This window comes from Bemisia tabaci, chromosome 7 (assembly GCF_918797505.1).
Source record: "Bemisia tabaci chromosome 7, PGI_BMITA_v3".
Lineage (NCBI taxonomy): Eukaryota > Metazoa > Arthropoda > Insecta > Hemiptera > Aleyrodidae > Bemisia > Bemisia tabaci.
This window is the reverse complement of record NC_092799.1, coordinates 13689632-13707692: the sequence shown is the minus strand read 5'-3', so window position 1 is coordinate 13707692 and position 18061 is coordinate 13689632. Positions and strand designations below refer to the sequence as shown.

Genomic DNA, 18061 nt, shown 5'->3' with positions numbered 1-18061 from the left:
AAATCTGTCAAAATTCAAAAAATTCAAAATTCGAAAATCCGAAATGGCTTAAAATGCTATCTCGGCCCCTGTTCGATGGATTTTTCTGAAATTCGGTATCACACGATATTTTTCAACGGAAAACTCGAATTTTTAGTCAATTTTTTAAAATTCTCAACTCCAAAATGTTGGATGTGGCCTAAAATGAGCCCCGGTTCTGGCCTCCGTTTCTGTTCGCTAGAGCTTTGCGAACCGCGGGATCAGGGATACTTTTCGACGGGAAACTCGAATTTTTAGTCGATTTTTGAAAATTCTCAAATCCAAGATGGCGGACGTGGCCTAAAATGCTATGTCGGCTCCTGTTCGATGGATTTTTTTGAAACTCGGTGTCTGAGGGTATTTTTCGACCGGAAACTCGAATTTTTACTATGTTTAAAAATTCTCAAATCCAAGATGGCGGACGTGGCCTAAAATGCTATGTCGGCTCCTGTTCGATGGATTTATGGCGCCCCCTTACTACATGCCTACTCTTGTATTTCTGTACAGCCGCAAATTTAGGGTCAAGGGGCGCCTAACCGTCTATGGTCCAGGTGGAGTTTTTATCCTGAAAATTTACCTTTAGACGGCAATTCTCTTTATATTTTGTCTATGGTTTTTATGCCCCCCCCCCCTTTCTCGCGGACTTTCTTTTCACTTTTCTTGCCTCCTTTTTCCTTCCATTTCCCCCCTTCTTCCTTGCTTTCACTGCCCAACCTTGTTTCCTTTTCCTTTTTTCCCCTTGTCCTTTCTTCCCTTTTTTTTCCTTTTCCTTTTCCTCCTTTTTTTCCTTCTCTTCTTCTTTCGTGGCGCCCCCTAAAGGCTGGCGCCCTTGTGCGCCGCACGCCCCGCACACGCCCTAATTCCGGGCCTGCACGCTTTGCGTCAAACACAGTGCGGTCTGCGAGGCGCGGCGGCGGAGGTTAAAATCATTAATCCACATTTATGTTTGTTCTTTCATAATTTTTTCGCTCATTTCCTATGAATGGAGGGCCATGTCCACAAAGAGATAGGTTAACGAAACTTAACTTTCGCGAAAAGTTCCGTGAACTTTTGCTAGTAGTGTTGACAGAGCTTTCCCAAAAAATGTGTTCAACACCAGTAAACGTGTCATATGCACCCCTCCCCCGCTGGCACGTTCATTCGATGGTTTTCATTGATGTTTCAAAACGAATGAGAAGGGGGCGGCAAAATACTATCGGCCCATGGGCGGCAAGGAGTTAAATCCAGCCCTGGTGACATGTTCCTTTTATTGAAGCAAATTAATACGACGCGCCGGGGGTGATGTTTTTTGCTCGAGGAGTGAACAACTATTATTTGGACTGCATTTTGCAATTTGGAACTATAAATTCTGGCCCGGTTTAAAAAAAAACGCATGTGCCATTAGTATCCCTATGCACATAAGTGTTTTTTTCAATAATGCAGTCCATTTCAAGCAGTCCGTCAATTTAAAAACCGCGGGCTTTTCCCCGCTTCCAAACACCACCAATAGGGGGCAGCAGCTATCCTTATCAGTAAATCATCTCTCCGCGATCTCTGGATCATCTTTATGACATCATGACTCATGTGGCGCTTGAAAATCTTTGACGACTCGTTTTTTTTATAACCTCCAAAAAATTTGAATGATAAATGTAATCCATTCAACCTTGTGCTCGTGTGATTTGATTACAGTCTTACGGTGCGTTCGCCAAAGTTCATCGCTATCTTCGCGTTATCAACGTGAAAATTCGCTCACGTTATCACCGGAGCTTCAGTTTCATCTCGGGCTTTGGAACCGGACTTACGAAGTTTCGGCACATGGGTCTGCTAAATTTTTCTTCCTCTTGATTCTGAGTATGTAAAATACTCTATCTCTCGTAACCTTGGCAAGCACCAAGACAAAACTTGTGCATTGGTCGTTGTCTGAACTGGTATGAATTTTCTTTTTCAACTGAATAATGGTTCGTCGCAAAGAATGCCTGGACAGCTTCAATGTCATTAACGAAAGACCTGTTGATGATATCTGCCTGGATATTTTCTACAAGCCTCATACTATCACCCTGCTTGCTGTATCCATCACTGCAGTAATTTACACATCCTTTGTTCGGTGAGTGATTAATTTATTCTATTACGTTGACCACGGTTGGTCTGAATCGCAGAGTCATCCTCCAATGTTTTTAGAAGGCAGTGAAATGTCTTCTGTGCCCGAAAGTTAATCCTCAATTTTCCTGATGCTTCCTCAAACAAAGAAATTATTATCTACCAATTTTACATTTCCGTGGTGCTATGCATACTGTAGTTGAATCAATTTGATAATCCCTTGAAGTCTATTTCGGTTTAGGAGGGTTTGGACTAACTCCAAATTTTCCACGAACTTGTCTGAAAAGAGGTTTGGAAACCCTTCTCGATAGAAGAGGGGGATTCAACACTCTTGTAAGACTGCAAGATTTTTTTCAAAGAAGGCCCTGAAAATCTACATTAAAGGGCCCATCCGTTTTCCTTTCTTTCTAAATTAAGGGAGTTATCACCCTGCAACCGGCCAAGCCAGTTGGTCCCTGGGTATACCTAGATGAAAAGAAAAGGATGGAATTCCAATTCATATTAAATCTAGACATTTTCTTCCTCCTTTTAGCGAGTGTTAAATTATTCTCATGGCAGTTCTTAATCGCTCGTCAGAAGTAAATACCAGAGAGATGAATAACTTCATTTTGCTAAAACCCAAAATAAAGAGGATAATTGAGGGGCTTGGAGGACAAGGCGCATGAGTGCAGTTTTTGAGAAATTGAGGTAGTAATGATTTCAAGTATAACTAACCTGAATGCATTTTCTGAAAAAATTTGCTTCCGAATTCCAATTTTTAAGTACAAAAAAGTCAGTTTGGACTTTCTATCTGTCGGAAGGATGCATGTACTTACTTTTGAAACTTCAAACACATATTCCTCGAAATAGCAAAAACTGCACTTAAGCGCTTTGTCCTCCAAGCCCCATAATTGAATCGGTTTCCGTTAAACGGGCGTAAGTCCACAAATCCAAATTTTTCAGGAGAGGCAAAAAACTGATTTTCTCGTTATGCAGGACACCACTAAATTTCAAAAAAGGGTTCAAAGGTTGTATAAACACCCGTTTAAAAGTTCTGAAATGTTTTTTGGCTCAGAAAAATTTTAGTACCCTTTTAGGCTAATTTTAAGTTTTGGACTTACGCCCTTATACCAGAAAACGAAGGATGACTGAGACAGTTTCAAGCCAAAAAACTAATATTAAAATAAGTTTGAAAAATGTAGCACATGGTTTTTTTCTTTTATATAGCATAGGGAGTTATTATATGTTTTTAAATTTATTTAAAGGCCTAAATTTTCTAGAATTACTCCTATTTTTCCAAAATTAATGAAGGTGACATGGGATATTTTCATTTAAAAAAGTGTTGAAACCAAGTTTTCAAATTTCAATCATGTATTTTTGTGATCAATGCACAATAAGAAGTTATATCACCTAATAGCTAGGTCAAGATGCAAATTCAATACAAATGTTCTTCATTTATTATGAAAAAAGTTACAGAAACTTTAGAAATGCGCGAGTTTGAGAACTCGCCCCCCCTATTCCACAGGCTTCTATACATAGGACTTCCGCCATCTTTTCAGAAAATGTGTATGTACCCTAAAGGAGGCTGAAAATGCAAAAAAAACGATTTTGAAATTTTTGGACTTACGCCCGTATAACAGAAACCGATTCAATTGAAGTTGTATTGAAAGAGGAGTACTATTATGGATAATAATTCCTCAATCAGTTTTTGCCATGCATGAGCTCAAAGTGGTCCGATATGAATGAGATCAAATAAAGATATACAATCTTCAAATACACAGAGAAACAAAAATCAAGTCCGGTTTTCTATCAGAAGGGAACATCTCTTATTAGAGGGAGACAAGACTGAAACATCTTTTTTTTCCTCCATGACCTCTCATTGAGATGAAAGTCTTACCTGTCCTCTTTGTTTCATTTTTATGTTTACGAAAGAAAATTCACTAAACATTTAAAGAGACTGCTGATACTGCTCATACTGAGCTCTATTTTTAAAGTTTGACTCTCAAATTAATGTTTTTAATTTTCTTTTCCAGAGATGATATCAATGTTGATGACAACATTTGGACGGGTCTCTGGTGTGTCCTGTTTTTCTTTTTGATAATTTCAGTACTTGCATTTCCTAATGGCCCTTTCACAAGGCCGCATCCTGCAATATGGAGAATGGTCTTCGGTCTCAGTGTCATGTATCTTCTGAGTTTGCTCTTCTTACTCTTCCAAAATTACAAAACTGCAAAAGGAATATTTCTATGGCTTGATCCCAAACTCAAGGACTTCCACATAGACATGGACAAGGTGTGTATTTGCAGGGTGTCTGCAAGTCCGGAATTTCTGGAAAGTTTGAAAAAAGTACTGATTTTTTAAAGGTGGTCTGGAAGCACTGATAAAGTGTGGAATTCCACAAGAAGACCTGGAATTTTTTTTCATTTTTTGGTCATTTTTGTCGCAATTTGAGCGAGAATTTTAAATTTTTTTCAATTTTTTGAATTTTGTCTAATGAAGGTACTAGAAAAGGACTGAATTTTTCTGTTGAGTCTCTACTGAATTTCTTGATAATGTACAGAAAAAGTACTGATTTTTGGCCAGCCTGTTTTAGTAGACACCCTGGTTTTTATAATTTGTCGCACTGTCTCGTTTCTAGAGAAAATGGAAAACCAGCAACTTACTTAAGTATGCATTTCAATGATATTTCGATTGTGGACAACCTCTCATTTCTCATAAAGGAGTCTGTCTTGAGGAATCTGAATCATCCTCCTAGCTTTTTTGGATTATGGAACTTTCTTAATTTTTAAAAAAATATCTTCAATAACGGAGTTGGATGACAAGTTTTGGATTTTGGATAAGGTGTGTTTTAAGTGAGAAAATTACAGGACAGTTCATGGTTAGAATTAACTTTAAACTCAAACATCAGGGGGGGAAAAGTAAGCTCTCGTGTTCAGTATTTTCACAAAATATAAACCAGTGAAAAGGTCTGCTCAAAATGATGAGTAAATCTCAATTTTCCCAACAAAGTTCTCTTTTATCAACCAGGAAATTTACCTATGAAAATTAAGTGCCATATGTTTTAAGCAATTGCATTGAAAAATGAAAAAAATAAAGATTTTAAAATGTTTTATAGCTGTAAAATTGCCAAGACTTTACCAAAGTATAAGGGGACAGAACATTGAATAAAAAGCACAGTGGCGCATCCCACCCTTACTAAAATTTTGATGGAGATAATAAAAATTTGATTCATGTGGTACAACTAACTCTCTCGCATTAACAAACCACAACTAAGGAAGACTACTATTTGTACTCTGACTTAAGGTGATTCGTCAAGCTCAAGTGACATGGTGGAACTGGAATGCAATGTATATTGCATCTAATAGGTCAAAATTCTCAGCAGATTTTGAATTTTTAGCAAGAAAAAAAGACATTAGCCCCTGCGCATAGCCTAAAGAATCATTTTAAACCCAAAAATCGGCAAAATTTAGAGAAATGAAAGCAGAATAGTGTTGGGAAAAAAACATCATATGCGATACAGAAATCGATAGTTGAATCGAATGCCAGGTTTTTTTCCTAACACTATTCTGCTTTCATTTCTCTAAATTTTGCCGATTTTTGGGTTTAGAATGATTCTTTAGGCTTATATGCAGGGGCTAGTGTCCTTTTTTTCCCTAAAAATTCAAAATCTGCCGTGATTTTTGACCTAGTAGATGTGATTTATCGCATGCCAGTTCGACTTAGTCACTTGAGCTTGACGAATCACCTTAAGAATAAACAAGATCTTATTCAACATCATCAGCTCATGGTAAGGTGTGAATATAATGTTTTATTCTAATCGCTCCTTCCCTATCAATCAGGAGTACGGAGTCAATTGCTCAGATCTCTCCACAGAGAAAATTTGGAGTCACATGGACGTTTTTGCCATTGGTCACTTCTTCGGGTGGGCTCTAAAAGCAATGCTTGTCCGTCACCTTGGTATCCTGTGGGCAATGAGCATTATGTGGGAAGTCACCGAGGTGAGTTTTGCATCCTTCTCTTTTTCTCAGTAAATTGAGTGAAATTGTAAGTTCACAAATTTTATCTAATTTGACTTAAGTAATAAGTAATGGAGCAGTGGTAAGGAATTTTTACAGGGATTTAAGTAGTATAGTTTCCTCTCTGTAAAATTTCAAGGAAACACCAAAAAGTTTAAAAAAAAAAAAAGAAAAAAAAAAAGAAAACACTTCTTGGCTTTCCTAATTAAGAACAGATGTGGTAGCTTAACCTCGATCAACACAAGATCGTGTGGTGATCAAGGATAAGCTATCACATCTGTTTACAATTGTACCTCGATAAAAATTACAACTATGACATGTTTTCTAATTATCCCTGCCGTTCCTACCGAGATCCATAATCCTACTTCCTCTGCACCCCTCTGACAAGGTGAAGTGTAATTTCGTAGTTTTTAAACTTGCCTCTTAAATCATTTTCTTCAGTCCAGGCCCATTTCATCAGCACAGTTTTGATGCCAAAATTTGTTGTAATATTTTTTGTTAATTTGGTGATTTTAAAACTTGAATTTTGAACTTTGGGCCTCAACTCACCAATGCTCATGTTTTAATAGGATACCCAAGCAACTCCTTCATAACACTAAAATTTTTGAGGACTAGAAAGGGCAACAAGCTTTTGTCCCTTCCTCCACTCAGAACTGTCTTCAAGAAAAGAAAATTATTACTTAAAGAGAACTTAACTGCATAAACCTCTTTTCTGAAAAGTTAATTCTAATGATTTTCTCCCCTTTTTTTTCAGATTGCATTTGCTCATTTATTGCCAAATTTTGTTGAATGCTGGTGGGATGCCATTGTTCTCGACATCTTACTTTGCAATGGGCTCGGCATTTGGCTCGGGTTGAAAATCTGCAAGTGCCTCGAAATGCGGGAGTACAAATGGGTTAGCGTCAAAGATATCCGTTCAACAAGCGGGAAATTGAAGCGGGTCATGCTTCAGTTTACGCCAGGAAGTTGGACGCACGTGCGATGGCTGGATCCAAATTGTACATACATGAGGTTCTTCGCTTTATGTCAGATGGTGGTCTTCTGGCAATTATCAGAGTTGAATACCTTCTTCCTGAAACACATCTTTGAAATGCCTCCATCTCACCCAATAGTTGGAACCAGACTCATATTTTTGTGCTTTATGGTTGCTCCGTCAGCGAGGTAAGTTTTGCCCATGGATAATTTGCAGGTGTCTTAAATTTTGTGAATTTCATGTTTTAAAATGATACTGCTCAGAAAACTGAGTATAAAGATAAACTTGGTTTCAAAATTGAACAATTATTGGAGAAAATATGACAAAATAACCTAATCTGCTAAAATATATGTGTTTAAATGGAAAATGCCGCCAGATGACGTCATATGGCAACACATTTTCTCACTTTTAAATCTATTTTTCTCCAATTTCCCATGTCAGATAAAAATTATGAAAAATACTGCGAACTCAGCTCAATAGGCACTCTCAGATGAAGCAATTAAATTTTTGTGTGCAAATTCTCCACTCTGCTTATGAGTCAGTCAAGTCATTTATTTTTCCCCATCATTCAAAAATGTAAAGTAAATTGAGCCCAGAGTTTTTTTCTTGTGTTTTTTTGTATCATTGCAACGGAAAAAAACATTAATCAGAAAGTGCAAAAAATTAGGATAGTTGTTAAAGAGGGTTTGAGCTGCCTAGTCATTGACAGTAACACACTCATCTCAATCAATATGGCTGGCAAACTTGCAGTGGAAGAAAACTAAAAGTGCTATAATGTTTTGTTGATCCGTGTGAGATTTTTTAGCTAGCCAAGAGTAAATTCACTATATGGCATCATATTGTTTAACCAATATTTTTCTCTTTTTTATGCCATTTACAGATACTTTGGTAAAGCGCAGTTTTCATTAAAAGATTCTTGGTTGAGGAGAGTTTGGTGTAGGCAAAGAAGGAGCAATTTTTTTTAGACTTTCTGATAATTTTTTAAATTTTGTGCAAAAGGTTGTACAAATTGTATAATGGTCAACCTATCCGTAAAGCATAATTTTGACCAATGTAATCTCTACCAAACAAATAACTAACCACAATCAATCTACTTTTTTTCCAGACAATACTATACTTTTGTCACTGACCCTCGGTGTAAACGGCTAGGTACACAATGTTGGGTGTATGGCGCAATCATGATAACAGAAGCTCTAGTCTGTATTAAAAATGGGAAAGAACTATTCGGTAGAACGCAAATTGTCAATATAGTACTGTGGCTTTTGATAATGTTCCTATTCTCAATAATCTGCGTCTATGGATGTGTCCTATGGCATAAATATTTCAATGTAAGTAGCTGCCTTTTTTTTTTTTTTTTTTTTTTTTTAAAAAAAAAGAGCAATTTTATATTTTAATCAAAACACTACTTCCCTAACCAAAGCTTCGTCAAATCCACAGGCAAATATGAAGTGACCAAGGCTGTTACATTATTGAAAATGAAACAATCAACAAAATGTTTTGCTCATTGCAAATTTACATGATTTTTTTTTTCCAATTGATTCGTTTGCTATTTTTTTCTTGCTTTGTGTACATGGTCAGTAACACTACCAAGCTGATTGTAAGTAAGAACTGCGGAACTCCACTGTGTCTCAAATAAAAAAAAATAAGCTGCGCTGATTATTAACCTCTCTGTACCCATCTTTTTCTTGGACAATTTTTCAGTTTATTCATTTCACTTTCAACCCAAAACAACCCAAATCAGCTTACTGTGGTGTAATGGTTTTAACGTGCTCTATTAACAGAAGGTCTTGGGTTTCATTCCTGGCTAGTGGCTAGGCTACCCGAGTCTGACAACTCTAACAATGGTTACCTGCAGCCTGATTGTTGAATTTTTTGTTTGTCAAATAGAAATGGATGACTTCGTTAAATGGCGAAGCGTCATTGGTCAGCTATCTCTTATCGTTGCTTTGTCGTGCTTTGTCGGGTGGAATGGGCGACATACTGTTGGACACTCAGGAGGCGCCTTTAGTTTGTCTTCCATTCCAAACGACAAAGCAACGATAAGACATAGCCGACCAATCACGCTTCGCCATTTAACCTATGTCATCCATTTCCACCGACAAACAAAAAATTTCAACAATCAGGCTGCTGGGGCTAGTTGTTCAAAAGGATGTGAGGGAGATGGGGCACTATACGCAGGATTACCCCGAGGAAGGTACCTGATTGAAGTGTAGAGAAGAAAAAAAAAGAAAAAGTTAAGAGTTTTGCTCATTATGTGGTATTATTTACTTCTGAATATCAATGACCAAAGTACGGAACCACATTCCTCCATCACAGGGTCTCAAAATTTCCATTCCTATTTTATATTTTTGAAGATAAATAAAAAGAAGCCAACTTCACAGCTTGAAATTTATACAAAACACTCAAATAAAAAATAAAGTATGACAGGAAGTCTGCAACATCGCAAAAGGAGATATGTGGTTTTGCAGTTTGGCCATTGATATATAATTGTTGCAAATAATTTGAAAAACAAGAATGTCAGATTTTCCAGTTTTTGAGATCTACAAAGGAAATTAATTCCTGAATAGAACTCGATCAATGTTCTGCTTCAGTGAAATTTTTACTAAAGGCTGCCTGTATTTGAACAGTTTTATTCGTTATTTCGTAGATTTTTGCATTCATTTTCCCTTATGATGAAAATGAAGATGATAGTAATGAAGAAGATGATGATCCACATTATTATGTTCAGAGACAACATGAGTTTCAAATGCATCTACGATCCAAAAATGGTACCTTTTCAGTTTTCAGGTTGTTTTTTCACTGCTCCAGTTGCACTAATCCAGGGAACTTTAACTGTTTGCCTCTCATTTTTCTGTGTGTTCAATCTCGCAACTCAGTGACTGCTGTTTGAATTTTCCCACTCCTCCAAAATCAATCTCCCCTTTTTATATGTTTTATTTTGAGTATTTAGAAAATGACAGGCAATGATTTTTGTTTCTGTGCGATTTCTTTTTAAGTGCTGCCCTTTAAACCCCTTGAATTCCATGTTTCTTTCTCAAACCCTAATCAATTTCCTCAGAATGAAAAAGTTGATCTTGGTGTAAAAATTGACTGCAAAATTTTATTTAGTTATCAACACTTAATACCAGGCCTTTAACATTGACTCTGCCCACTGCGTGCATTGTGTGATTTTTGGTGAATTTTATACTTTTGCTATGTGATAGAGCCGTTATTGGACTTAAAAAAGTCCTAGCTGCTAGATTGTGCAGCACATTTGACTTGAAGTGACATATCCAGATTTCTAACGCAACCTCTATATCCCCACATATGTTCAAGCATAATATTTTGTGTGGATTGGTATTAATTGCATCAATCTTGTGTTTCACTATTTCCTTGTATGTTTGAGATGATTGCATTTTGTTTCCAGGATACAGTAGATAGCTCAAATGATAACTCATCTAATCACGTAGGCAAAAATAACCATTGTTCTTCCGATCCCAAAGGTAATCAATATTTTTCACATCTTATTCATGCTGATGCATTCATGGTAATGAACCATAAATACTCAGAAAACATTTTGATGACTGAAGTTCATATCTCCAATGTGGTATTTCAAAATTTCCCCCTCCATTTTATTTTTTCAAGGAGAAAAAAAGCCAACTTTACTGCTTGAAATTTACACAAAATATTCTACTAAAACAGAAAAAAAATCAAAAACAGATTTTATAAATTATATTGAGTATGAGTAGTTTTCCAAAGATAAAATAAAGTTTAATTGGAAGTCGGCAACTTAATGGAGGTACGTCGCTTCTCACTTTGGCCATCAATATTTCACATCTTGATAATAATATTGTTCCACTTCCTTGGACTTACGAAAAGAAAAAGTGTCTGTTTTGTATTTGTCTCAGAGGTAACTGATTATTGAGATGTATGTTAGCAAAAAATCCACCTTAAGAATTGAATGTGATTCGTTCTCATTAGGATGGTCAAACTAGCATGAGACGTATCACATTGATTAGCCAATTAATTAATTAATTGTGATAATTAATTAATTAATTGTGAATTAATATTAGTCTGCAGATTTTGAATTTTTAGTCAAATAAAGAGCAATAGCCCCCGCGCATAAGCCTAATGAATCATTGTCAACCAAAAAATTTGCAAAATTCAGAGAAATCAAAGCAAGATTCTTCTCGGAAAAAGATGTTGCATTCATTAGCGAGGCTGATAACTGAATTGAATGCAAGGTTTTTTTCCATGTAGAATCCTGCATTCATTTTTCTAAATTATGCAATTTTTTGGTCATGAATGACATTTTGAGATTACCCGCAGAGGCTATCATCCTTTTTTTGGCTAAGAAGCCAAAATCTGTGAAGATTTTTTACATAATCGATGCAACATATCAAACTCCAGTTCGATGGCGCCAAGAATCTGGGACAAATCACCTCAAGACAGGCCTCTCTTGAAGCATCCTATTTATTTCACCCAGTTAAATTGTCGTTTCCCTTACGCTTAAATGCAACTTTGTCTCAGTGTTGCCAAATTTTCCCTCACAAATTGCATTTGACAAGGAGAATCCTAGGAATTTCTACCTAAAAATTTCACTGATTTTTCCTCTGATTTCATGCAAAAAGCAGACAATTTCAGACAAAAATTGCTCGGATCTATTCCTGTAAAATATCGAATGGTTTGAATCAATTTTGCAACCTTGAAATGGAGTTACTTTTCTTTGTGCAGGAAACGACGAAATGTGACTGTCCACAGTAAGAGAGACCTGTTTAAAAAAACCTGAATTTAAATCCTTTTTTCATTTTGAACAACAAATCATTTCTTATCCTCGTTGAAATTCAAGACAATAAACTTTTAATTCTCTAATATATTTATTCGTCTTTTTTTCAGGAATGGTGAACTCATCCTCTCAAAACTCTGGTGATGTGAAACAACGCAGAAAATCCAAGTCAGCCAAATAGCCAAATGGAATAAGACTGAACCATCTTTCTCCCCGTATATTATTGGGAGAAAGACTTTCAGATTCTCAATGGACGTTTCATACCTTTGCGAATGCTGTGATTAATATTCTTTTTTTTCAACCTCAGTTTTAGTATTCCCGTGTAAAGAGGAAGCTCATGTAAATTAGCTCATGTTAAGGTTCTCTTACGCCCAAAAATCAGGATTCTTTTTTTTTTTCTATTAGCATTAAACCAGAGACTTCAGTGAACTCTTGAAAACTAAGAGCAACAATTTTGGTTTATAATTTTTACTATATAACTTTAATCTATGGTGAAACTGTGGAAATGCGTATCTTGGTCTCCAGCAATGCCAGAGTTGCCACATTCAGGGAAAATGAAAACATTGTCATGGAAGAATCGTTAACTCACCTTTATTTGCTTTCTAGAATGAGTTTGATGTTTTAAATAACAAATTTTGTGTGAAAACAATTTCACATTAGGTCTCCTTAACCATCTGGTATACCCTCAAATCTCAATGAATTTTACGGAAATTTGCAAGGAAATCAGAGAATCTTCAGGAAAATCCATCTTGTAAACTCTGTGGCAACCCTGTTCTCTTCATGCTTCTTTTTGTACAGGGATAGCTCCTAAACTTTATTTCTTAAAAATTCCATGATTTTTCTCGTTTATCTGAAAAATATTCTGTGAAGACTTCAAACCATGATGTTGGCTCAGTTTCCTTTTAAAAAGTAAAATAGGAGCAGAGATTTTAAAACTCCGCAACCAAGATACGCATTTTTTTAATTTTCTATGTTGGAATTTTTTTATGTGTATAATGCTGTTTTCTATTCATCTTTAAAATTTACTAAAGTAAATTATCCTCTGGAGACCTTGTCGGCGTTCTCCGGAGTTGATATTAGTGGCATCTTTGACCCACCAATATATCGAAAGAACTTCTCTGATTATCATGCTCAAAATTACAATACTGCTTTGTATCAAAACGTGCTTCTTTCCTCTCTTTTTTCTAACTGATTTCAGTTAGAATTCTATGTATTTTCTTTCTTTGGTTTAGTTGGTAATTTGTTAAAATTTTGTTCTTTATATTAATAAGCTACCATTACGGTACTTTATTTTTTGTTAAGCAAACAAGTTCTTCATAAAGTTCAGGTTAAGTTGTAAGTTTGTGTTCATGCATACCCATCTTTTCTCTAAAACAAAAACAACATAAATTGAACTCCTTGAGTACTGTTGGGGTCAAAATATTTTTCTTTTCTTTTTAATGAAACTTTCTATCTCTTTTAATAATGAACAAAAAATATACTTCCGGTAATCAAAGCTATCTTTCAACCACAGAAGAGCTCTCTAAACAGCTTTGTTTTCAGCATACTTAAAGTAAGTCATTTTTTCTAGTAAACTCCTACTTAAAGACTTTTTTGTCTGTATCAAAGTTTTTAATCATAAAAATTCAAAATTTGCACCTTGAATGGCTTTTTTTCCTATTGCGCATGAAGAACTGAGAGATATTTTTTATCTAGATTTCAACTGAATGTGTGAGATTATGAGCTTTTCGATCAAAAAGTGCGGAACTTTTGTCTTAGTCATAAAAACCTAGCTTTAAGAGAAGTATTTGGTGGCAATCTAGTGTGCCATCACAGATATGAACACAAGTAAAAACCTAAATTGCAAGAAATAAAAATTTTAAACCTTTATTCAAAACAAATTACTTTTAATTGAGAAAGATAAACTTGTGAAATTATCCTTCAATTGAGTTGCAAGTCAGCCCTTTGATCCGCCTGTTTAAGAAAAAGTGTAATTGTTTTTTTCATTCTGTGGTGAAGTTCTTAAACAAAGATTTAATGTGACACCTAGAATTCAAGATGCAGGTGAAACAGAACTCGCACTCTTTACAAATTCTATACTTTTAAGAATTTGATTGAAATATCAAAGTTAGAGGGTAATGCATCTACACGTCAACCAAATTCTAGGTCTCTGGACCTGTATCTTGGTATTTTACCTCAAAATACAAGAGTTCTTTATGTTAAAGTTGAATTATGTTATAAATTCAATGTGCCAGAATCGCTTTTTTGCAACCTTCTTCGCTGCAAACCCTAACAGTAGATCTGAATTTTTTTTTATTTCCATTATACATTGTACTCGCATTTTTCAGTTCCAAAAAACAAGAATTTGCCCTTTAAAATAGCTCTATTAACTGGAACCCATGAATACATCCAGGAAAATTGCATTTTATTGCACCTGGTAGTTCTGTTCTTATTTTAAGAATTTCATCAAGTTTGCTGGATGTTTCAAGTTTGGGGCTTGGCTAAAAAAGATGCCTCAGAATTTCTTAAAAAATTATTATTTAGTAGCAGCAATATTCATTCTCTGGAATTAAAGTATCTATCTAACTATAAGCATTGTTTGTTTTTACTCGGATCGACTGTAGAGTAAAAACTTCTTATAAAAGACAAACGCTTCAGATCTAATTTTTAATGCGTGTAAATTTTTTTCTGTCATTAGAGTAGTCATTATTCAAAAAAGTCATCTGACCATAAGTTTTCTAGTTTTATATTCTATGGGGTATTAATGTAATTAATGAGGTTTTTGGACTCCATGTTAAAAAATGGTTGTGCTCAAAATCTGTTGATGTCAATGTCACGAATCAGTTCTCTGCAATTTTTTACTGTCCGTAAGTCTTTTCAGAACATAAACTGTAAATGCCACAATGTTTAGGTGACGTCTGAATTTTGATCAACTTTTAACAATTGAAACATCTTATGAAAGAAATTTTCTTCAAAATTGATCAAAACGTCCCTTGAAATTTGATTTCTAAAACTTGGAGTGGAAATTTGATTGAAATGCTGAAATCAACTTTATCAATTCAATGTTTGAACTTTTGTGCCTTTCTTGATGAAAAGTTATTACTTCAGACCTTAACAATGAAAAACAATAGATCCAGACAGAAGTCACTTCATAAAAATTTGAAGTAGGAAATAGTAATCATCTTGAAAATTTCCAAATCCATCTTACGAGCCACATTTTCTGCGTTATTCAATTTCAACTTCCATTCACAAGTTAAGAACCCAAGTTTAAAAGAGTCATATTGTGCACCATGATCTCTAACATACTTTATTATCAATGTTGTTTTGTTTCTTGACGAGTCTACGACTACCACTTACTGGAGGAAGAAAAAGATCTTGTCCAAATAGCCATTTGCTGAATTTATACATTCATTTTCAACAGCAAATTTGTTGCACACTAATTTTGGTTTCTTTTTCTTTTCTTTTTTTTTTTTTGCCAAGAGATATTTCAGTCAACTGATTCTGATATTTACATTAACACTCAATTTTTTTGTCAGATTTATTCTAAATAATTTATCGAGTATTTTCTGTTTTCCGCTAAATTCGAAAAGGAAACAACTCCTTTGTTGCTTTAGTCAATCATGTGCTGTTTCCAATTACTGAATCTATTTTTTTACACTACCTTTATCAGAATCTCTTTTCTCTTTGCCTTGAATTAAGGGAAATGTTACTTGTACCATTACAAGCAGCAGTAAGGTTATTTCGTAGATCACCTCCAGATGTAGTGATACAGAAATAAGAGACATTTTTGTAGTTTTGACCTGAGAATCATGTTCAGAATAAATCATATTCAGACCCAAGAATAAAATTCATGAATGTCTCTCTTCCTTTAGTTTGAATAGCTTTTTGAAGATCATCATTTCATTGGATATCATTGCCTAAGGATGAGACCACATATTTGCAATTTCGAAGATCTTTCAAAGCAGTGATAAAATTATGTTATGTTTGTCATCCTGTGAACTTAGGAAGCAAATGGAAAGAAAATCTTCATATCTTCACTGAGCGTTATCATGTGAAATTTCATCCTGAACTGACCATTCTTTTCTTGAGTACTCTGCGCTTACTGTGGCTCACTGTAGAAGGCGTTGTTATTGCAATTCAAAACTTGCCAGAACTTGAAACCATATTTCGTTTCTAAGGTAATGATAATCTTCTGGAAGCAGGCTTGGGATAGCCTGTTGTCATTTAATGTAAAGCGTTAATCTATCTTAGAAAATAAGTTACTGTGTAGTCGTAGTTAAATTATAATGGGTCAAGGGCATAACATTTCTGCAGATTATCCGTATCCCCCCCCCCCCCAAACAGCTGAATTTTTAAAAATCTCCATCTCATGGAAGTGATACCTCACTGGAAAGCATCCCACCTTGATTGGAAATTATTATGTTTCCCAATAACGATGGGAATCCTAAACATGTTCAGCCTATTTTGAAAGGTGACCTAGTTGTAACTTATGTGAAGGCATAAGTATCCGTGCCTTTTTTCATGTTACCTCTTACTTTAATATTATATCTATACTTACTTTAAACGTTCAACATTATTTTTGTGATTGAAGATTATAAGTAAAAGTGATAGCGGTCCGATTTTGATGGCTTGAAAATTTTAATCGAAATACTAATATGAGCTGGCATTAAATGGAAGATTACATCAAGCAAAATTCTGTTGCAAAAACATTTAAATGTGATTGATTGAAAATTGCAAATTAAATCATAATTGTCCTCAATAAGTAGTTGTACTGTTGCACCATTTTCGTTGACACTTTTAAGACACTTCAAATGTCAAAATGCAGACTTTGAGAAAAGGTTTCATCTGACTTTTTTTCCCTCTGTTTTTTTTTTTTTTTTTTTTTTTTTTTTTTTTTCTGTTAAAAATTAGGCAAATTTCAATTAAGTGCAAATGAAGAAATCGGGAAAGCTTTATCAAGCCCAGAGAAAATCAAGGAAACATCAGAATCTTTATGCCAGCAACCTTTGTACAGCGAAAATCCTGTCTCCTGTGTATTCAATCGTGAAAAAATTTTCATTGCTGAACAGCAATTATTGTTTTGCACAGATGAAAATTACCATGAAAACTAATGAAAATTATTTATGAAAGGATGGATGATAGAAGATGGTATCAGGGAAATAATTTTCCAATCATCAAAATCTGATCGTCTTTAGTCCTAGCTTCTAGTGTTGTTGAACTTTTTCCTCTTGCAAGTTTATTTTTTGTGCCAGACTGATTGTTCAAATTCAATTACTTTTGTTACATGACAGTCTGTTGTGTACTTGTGGAATTATTTTTAAGTTTGATCCATGATTAAATTTTTGAGTTTCGAATCATATCTGTGCAATTATTGTTATTTTTGTTTTATCCTAATTTTGTCTGGAACAATGTTGGACTATTTCGGGGTCAAACATGGAAGTTATCAGATCAGGCTGAGGCAAAGCTAGCCCACAAGAAAAGGACCCGCTAAGTCCGATTTTCAGGTCTAAAATTCTCCACAAGTTCATTAGAGCTCTAAATCAGCTGCAAATATGTACAAAATGGTGAAAAACTGGCAATAATACTCGTTTCTCGGCTCAGGAAGCTTTGGCGTGTCTCACGAGCACACGCAATAAATTCTACGCCCCTAACTACTCACACCGAAAAAAAAAGTGAAGTTGATTTCACATTCTGGTTGTAAAAAAAGTGCGCGAGAACTTAAAAGATGCTGAATTACCGGCCACAGCAGTAAGTTATACATCTTGGCATTGCTTAAATAACTGCTGTAGCGGATAATTCAGCATTTTAAGTATAAGTTCTCGCACACTTTTTTTACAGGATTTGACACTTATCTCGAAAAAGCTTCACCCGTCCAAAATCTAGGAAAATCAACAGGGGGTACCATGACTCTTGAGGATCAGAATAAAAAATCTGCCCCACCTGACAACTAAGGAGCGCAACCCCCGGGGTTGTCCCACCCCTGGGGTGCCCGACCTGGCTTCTATGGAGCCCCGAATTGTCCCGGGGGGAGGGGGGGGGAGGTAAATTATGTCCAGAACACTTTATTCTATGCAGATTTTTAAGACTTCTTCATCAATTTTCTTGCGGACTTTATTTTTACTCTTCCTGGTTCTATTTTCATCTTACAAAATTGAACTTAGATTCACCAAAGGTGAACAGAAAAAAGTATACAGGGCCGGATTAACCTACTTGCCGCCCATGGGCCGCTAGTATTTTACCGCCCCCTTTTCATTT

At 35.3% G+C, this 18061-nt stretch overlaps 1 protein-coding gene across 1 annotated transcript; it reads left to right on the top strand.

The window, feature by feature from the left end:
• The first annotated feature begins 1561 nt into the window (after positions 1-1561).
• On the top strand, positions 1562-17165 carry LOC109035341 (phosphatidylserine synthase). The gene is made up of 7 exons (XM_019048933.2): positions 1562-2101; positions 4107-4365; positions 5913-6071; positions 6844-7250; positions 8168-8390; positions 10469-10544; positions 11938-17165. Exons 1-7 carry the CDS (start codon positions 1953-1955, stop codon positions 12006-12008), a joined length of 1344 nt encoding a protein of 447 aa, XP_018904478.2. The 5' UTR covers positions 1562-1952; the 3' UTR covers positions 12009-17165.
• The last annotated feature ends 896 nt before the right edge of the window (positions 17166-18061 follow it).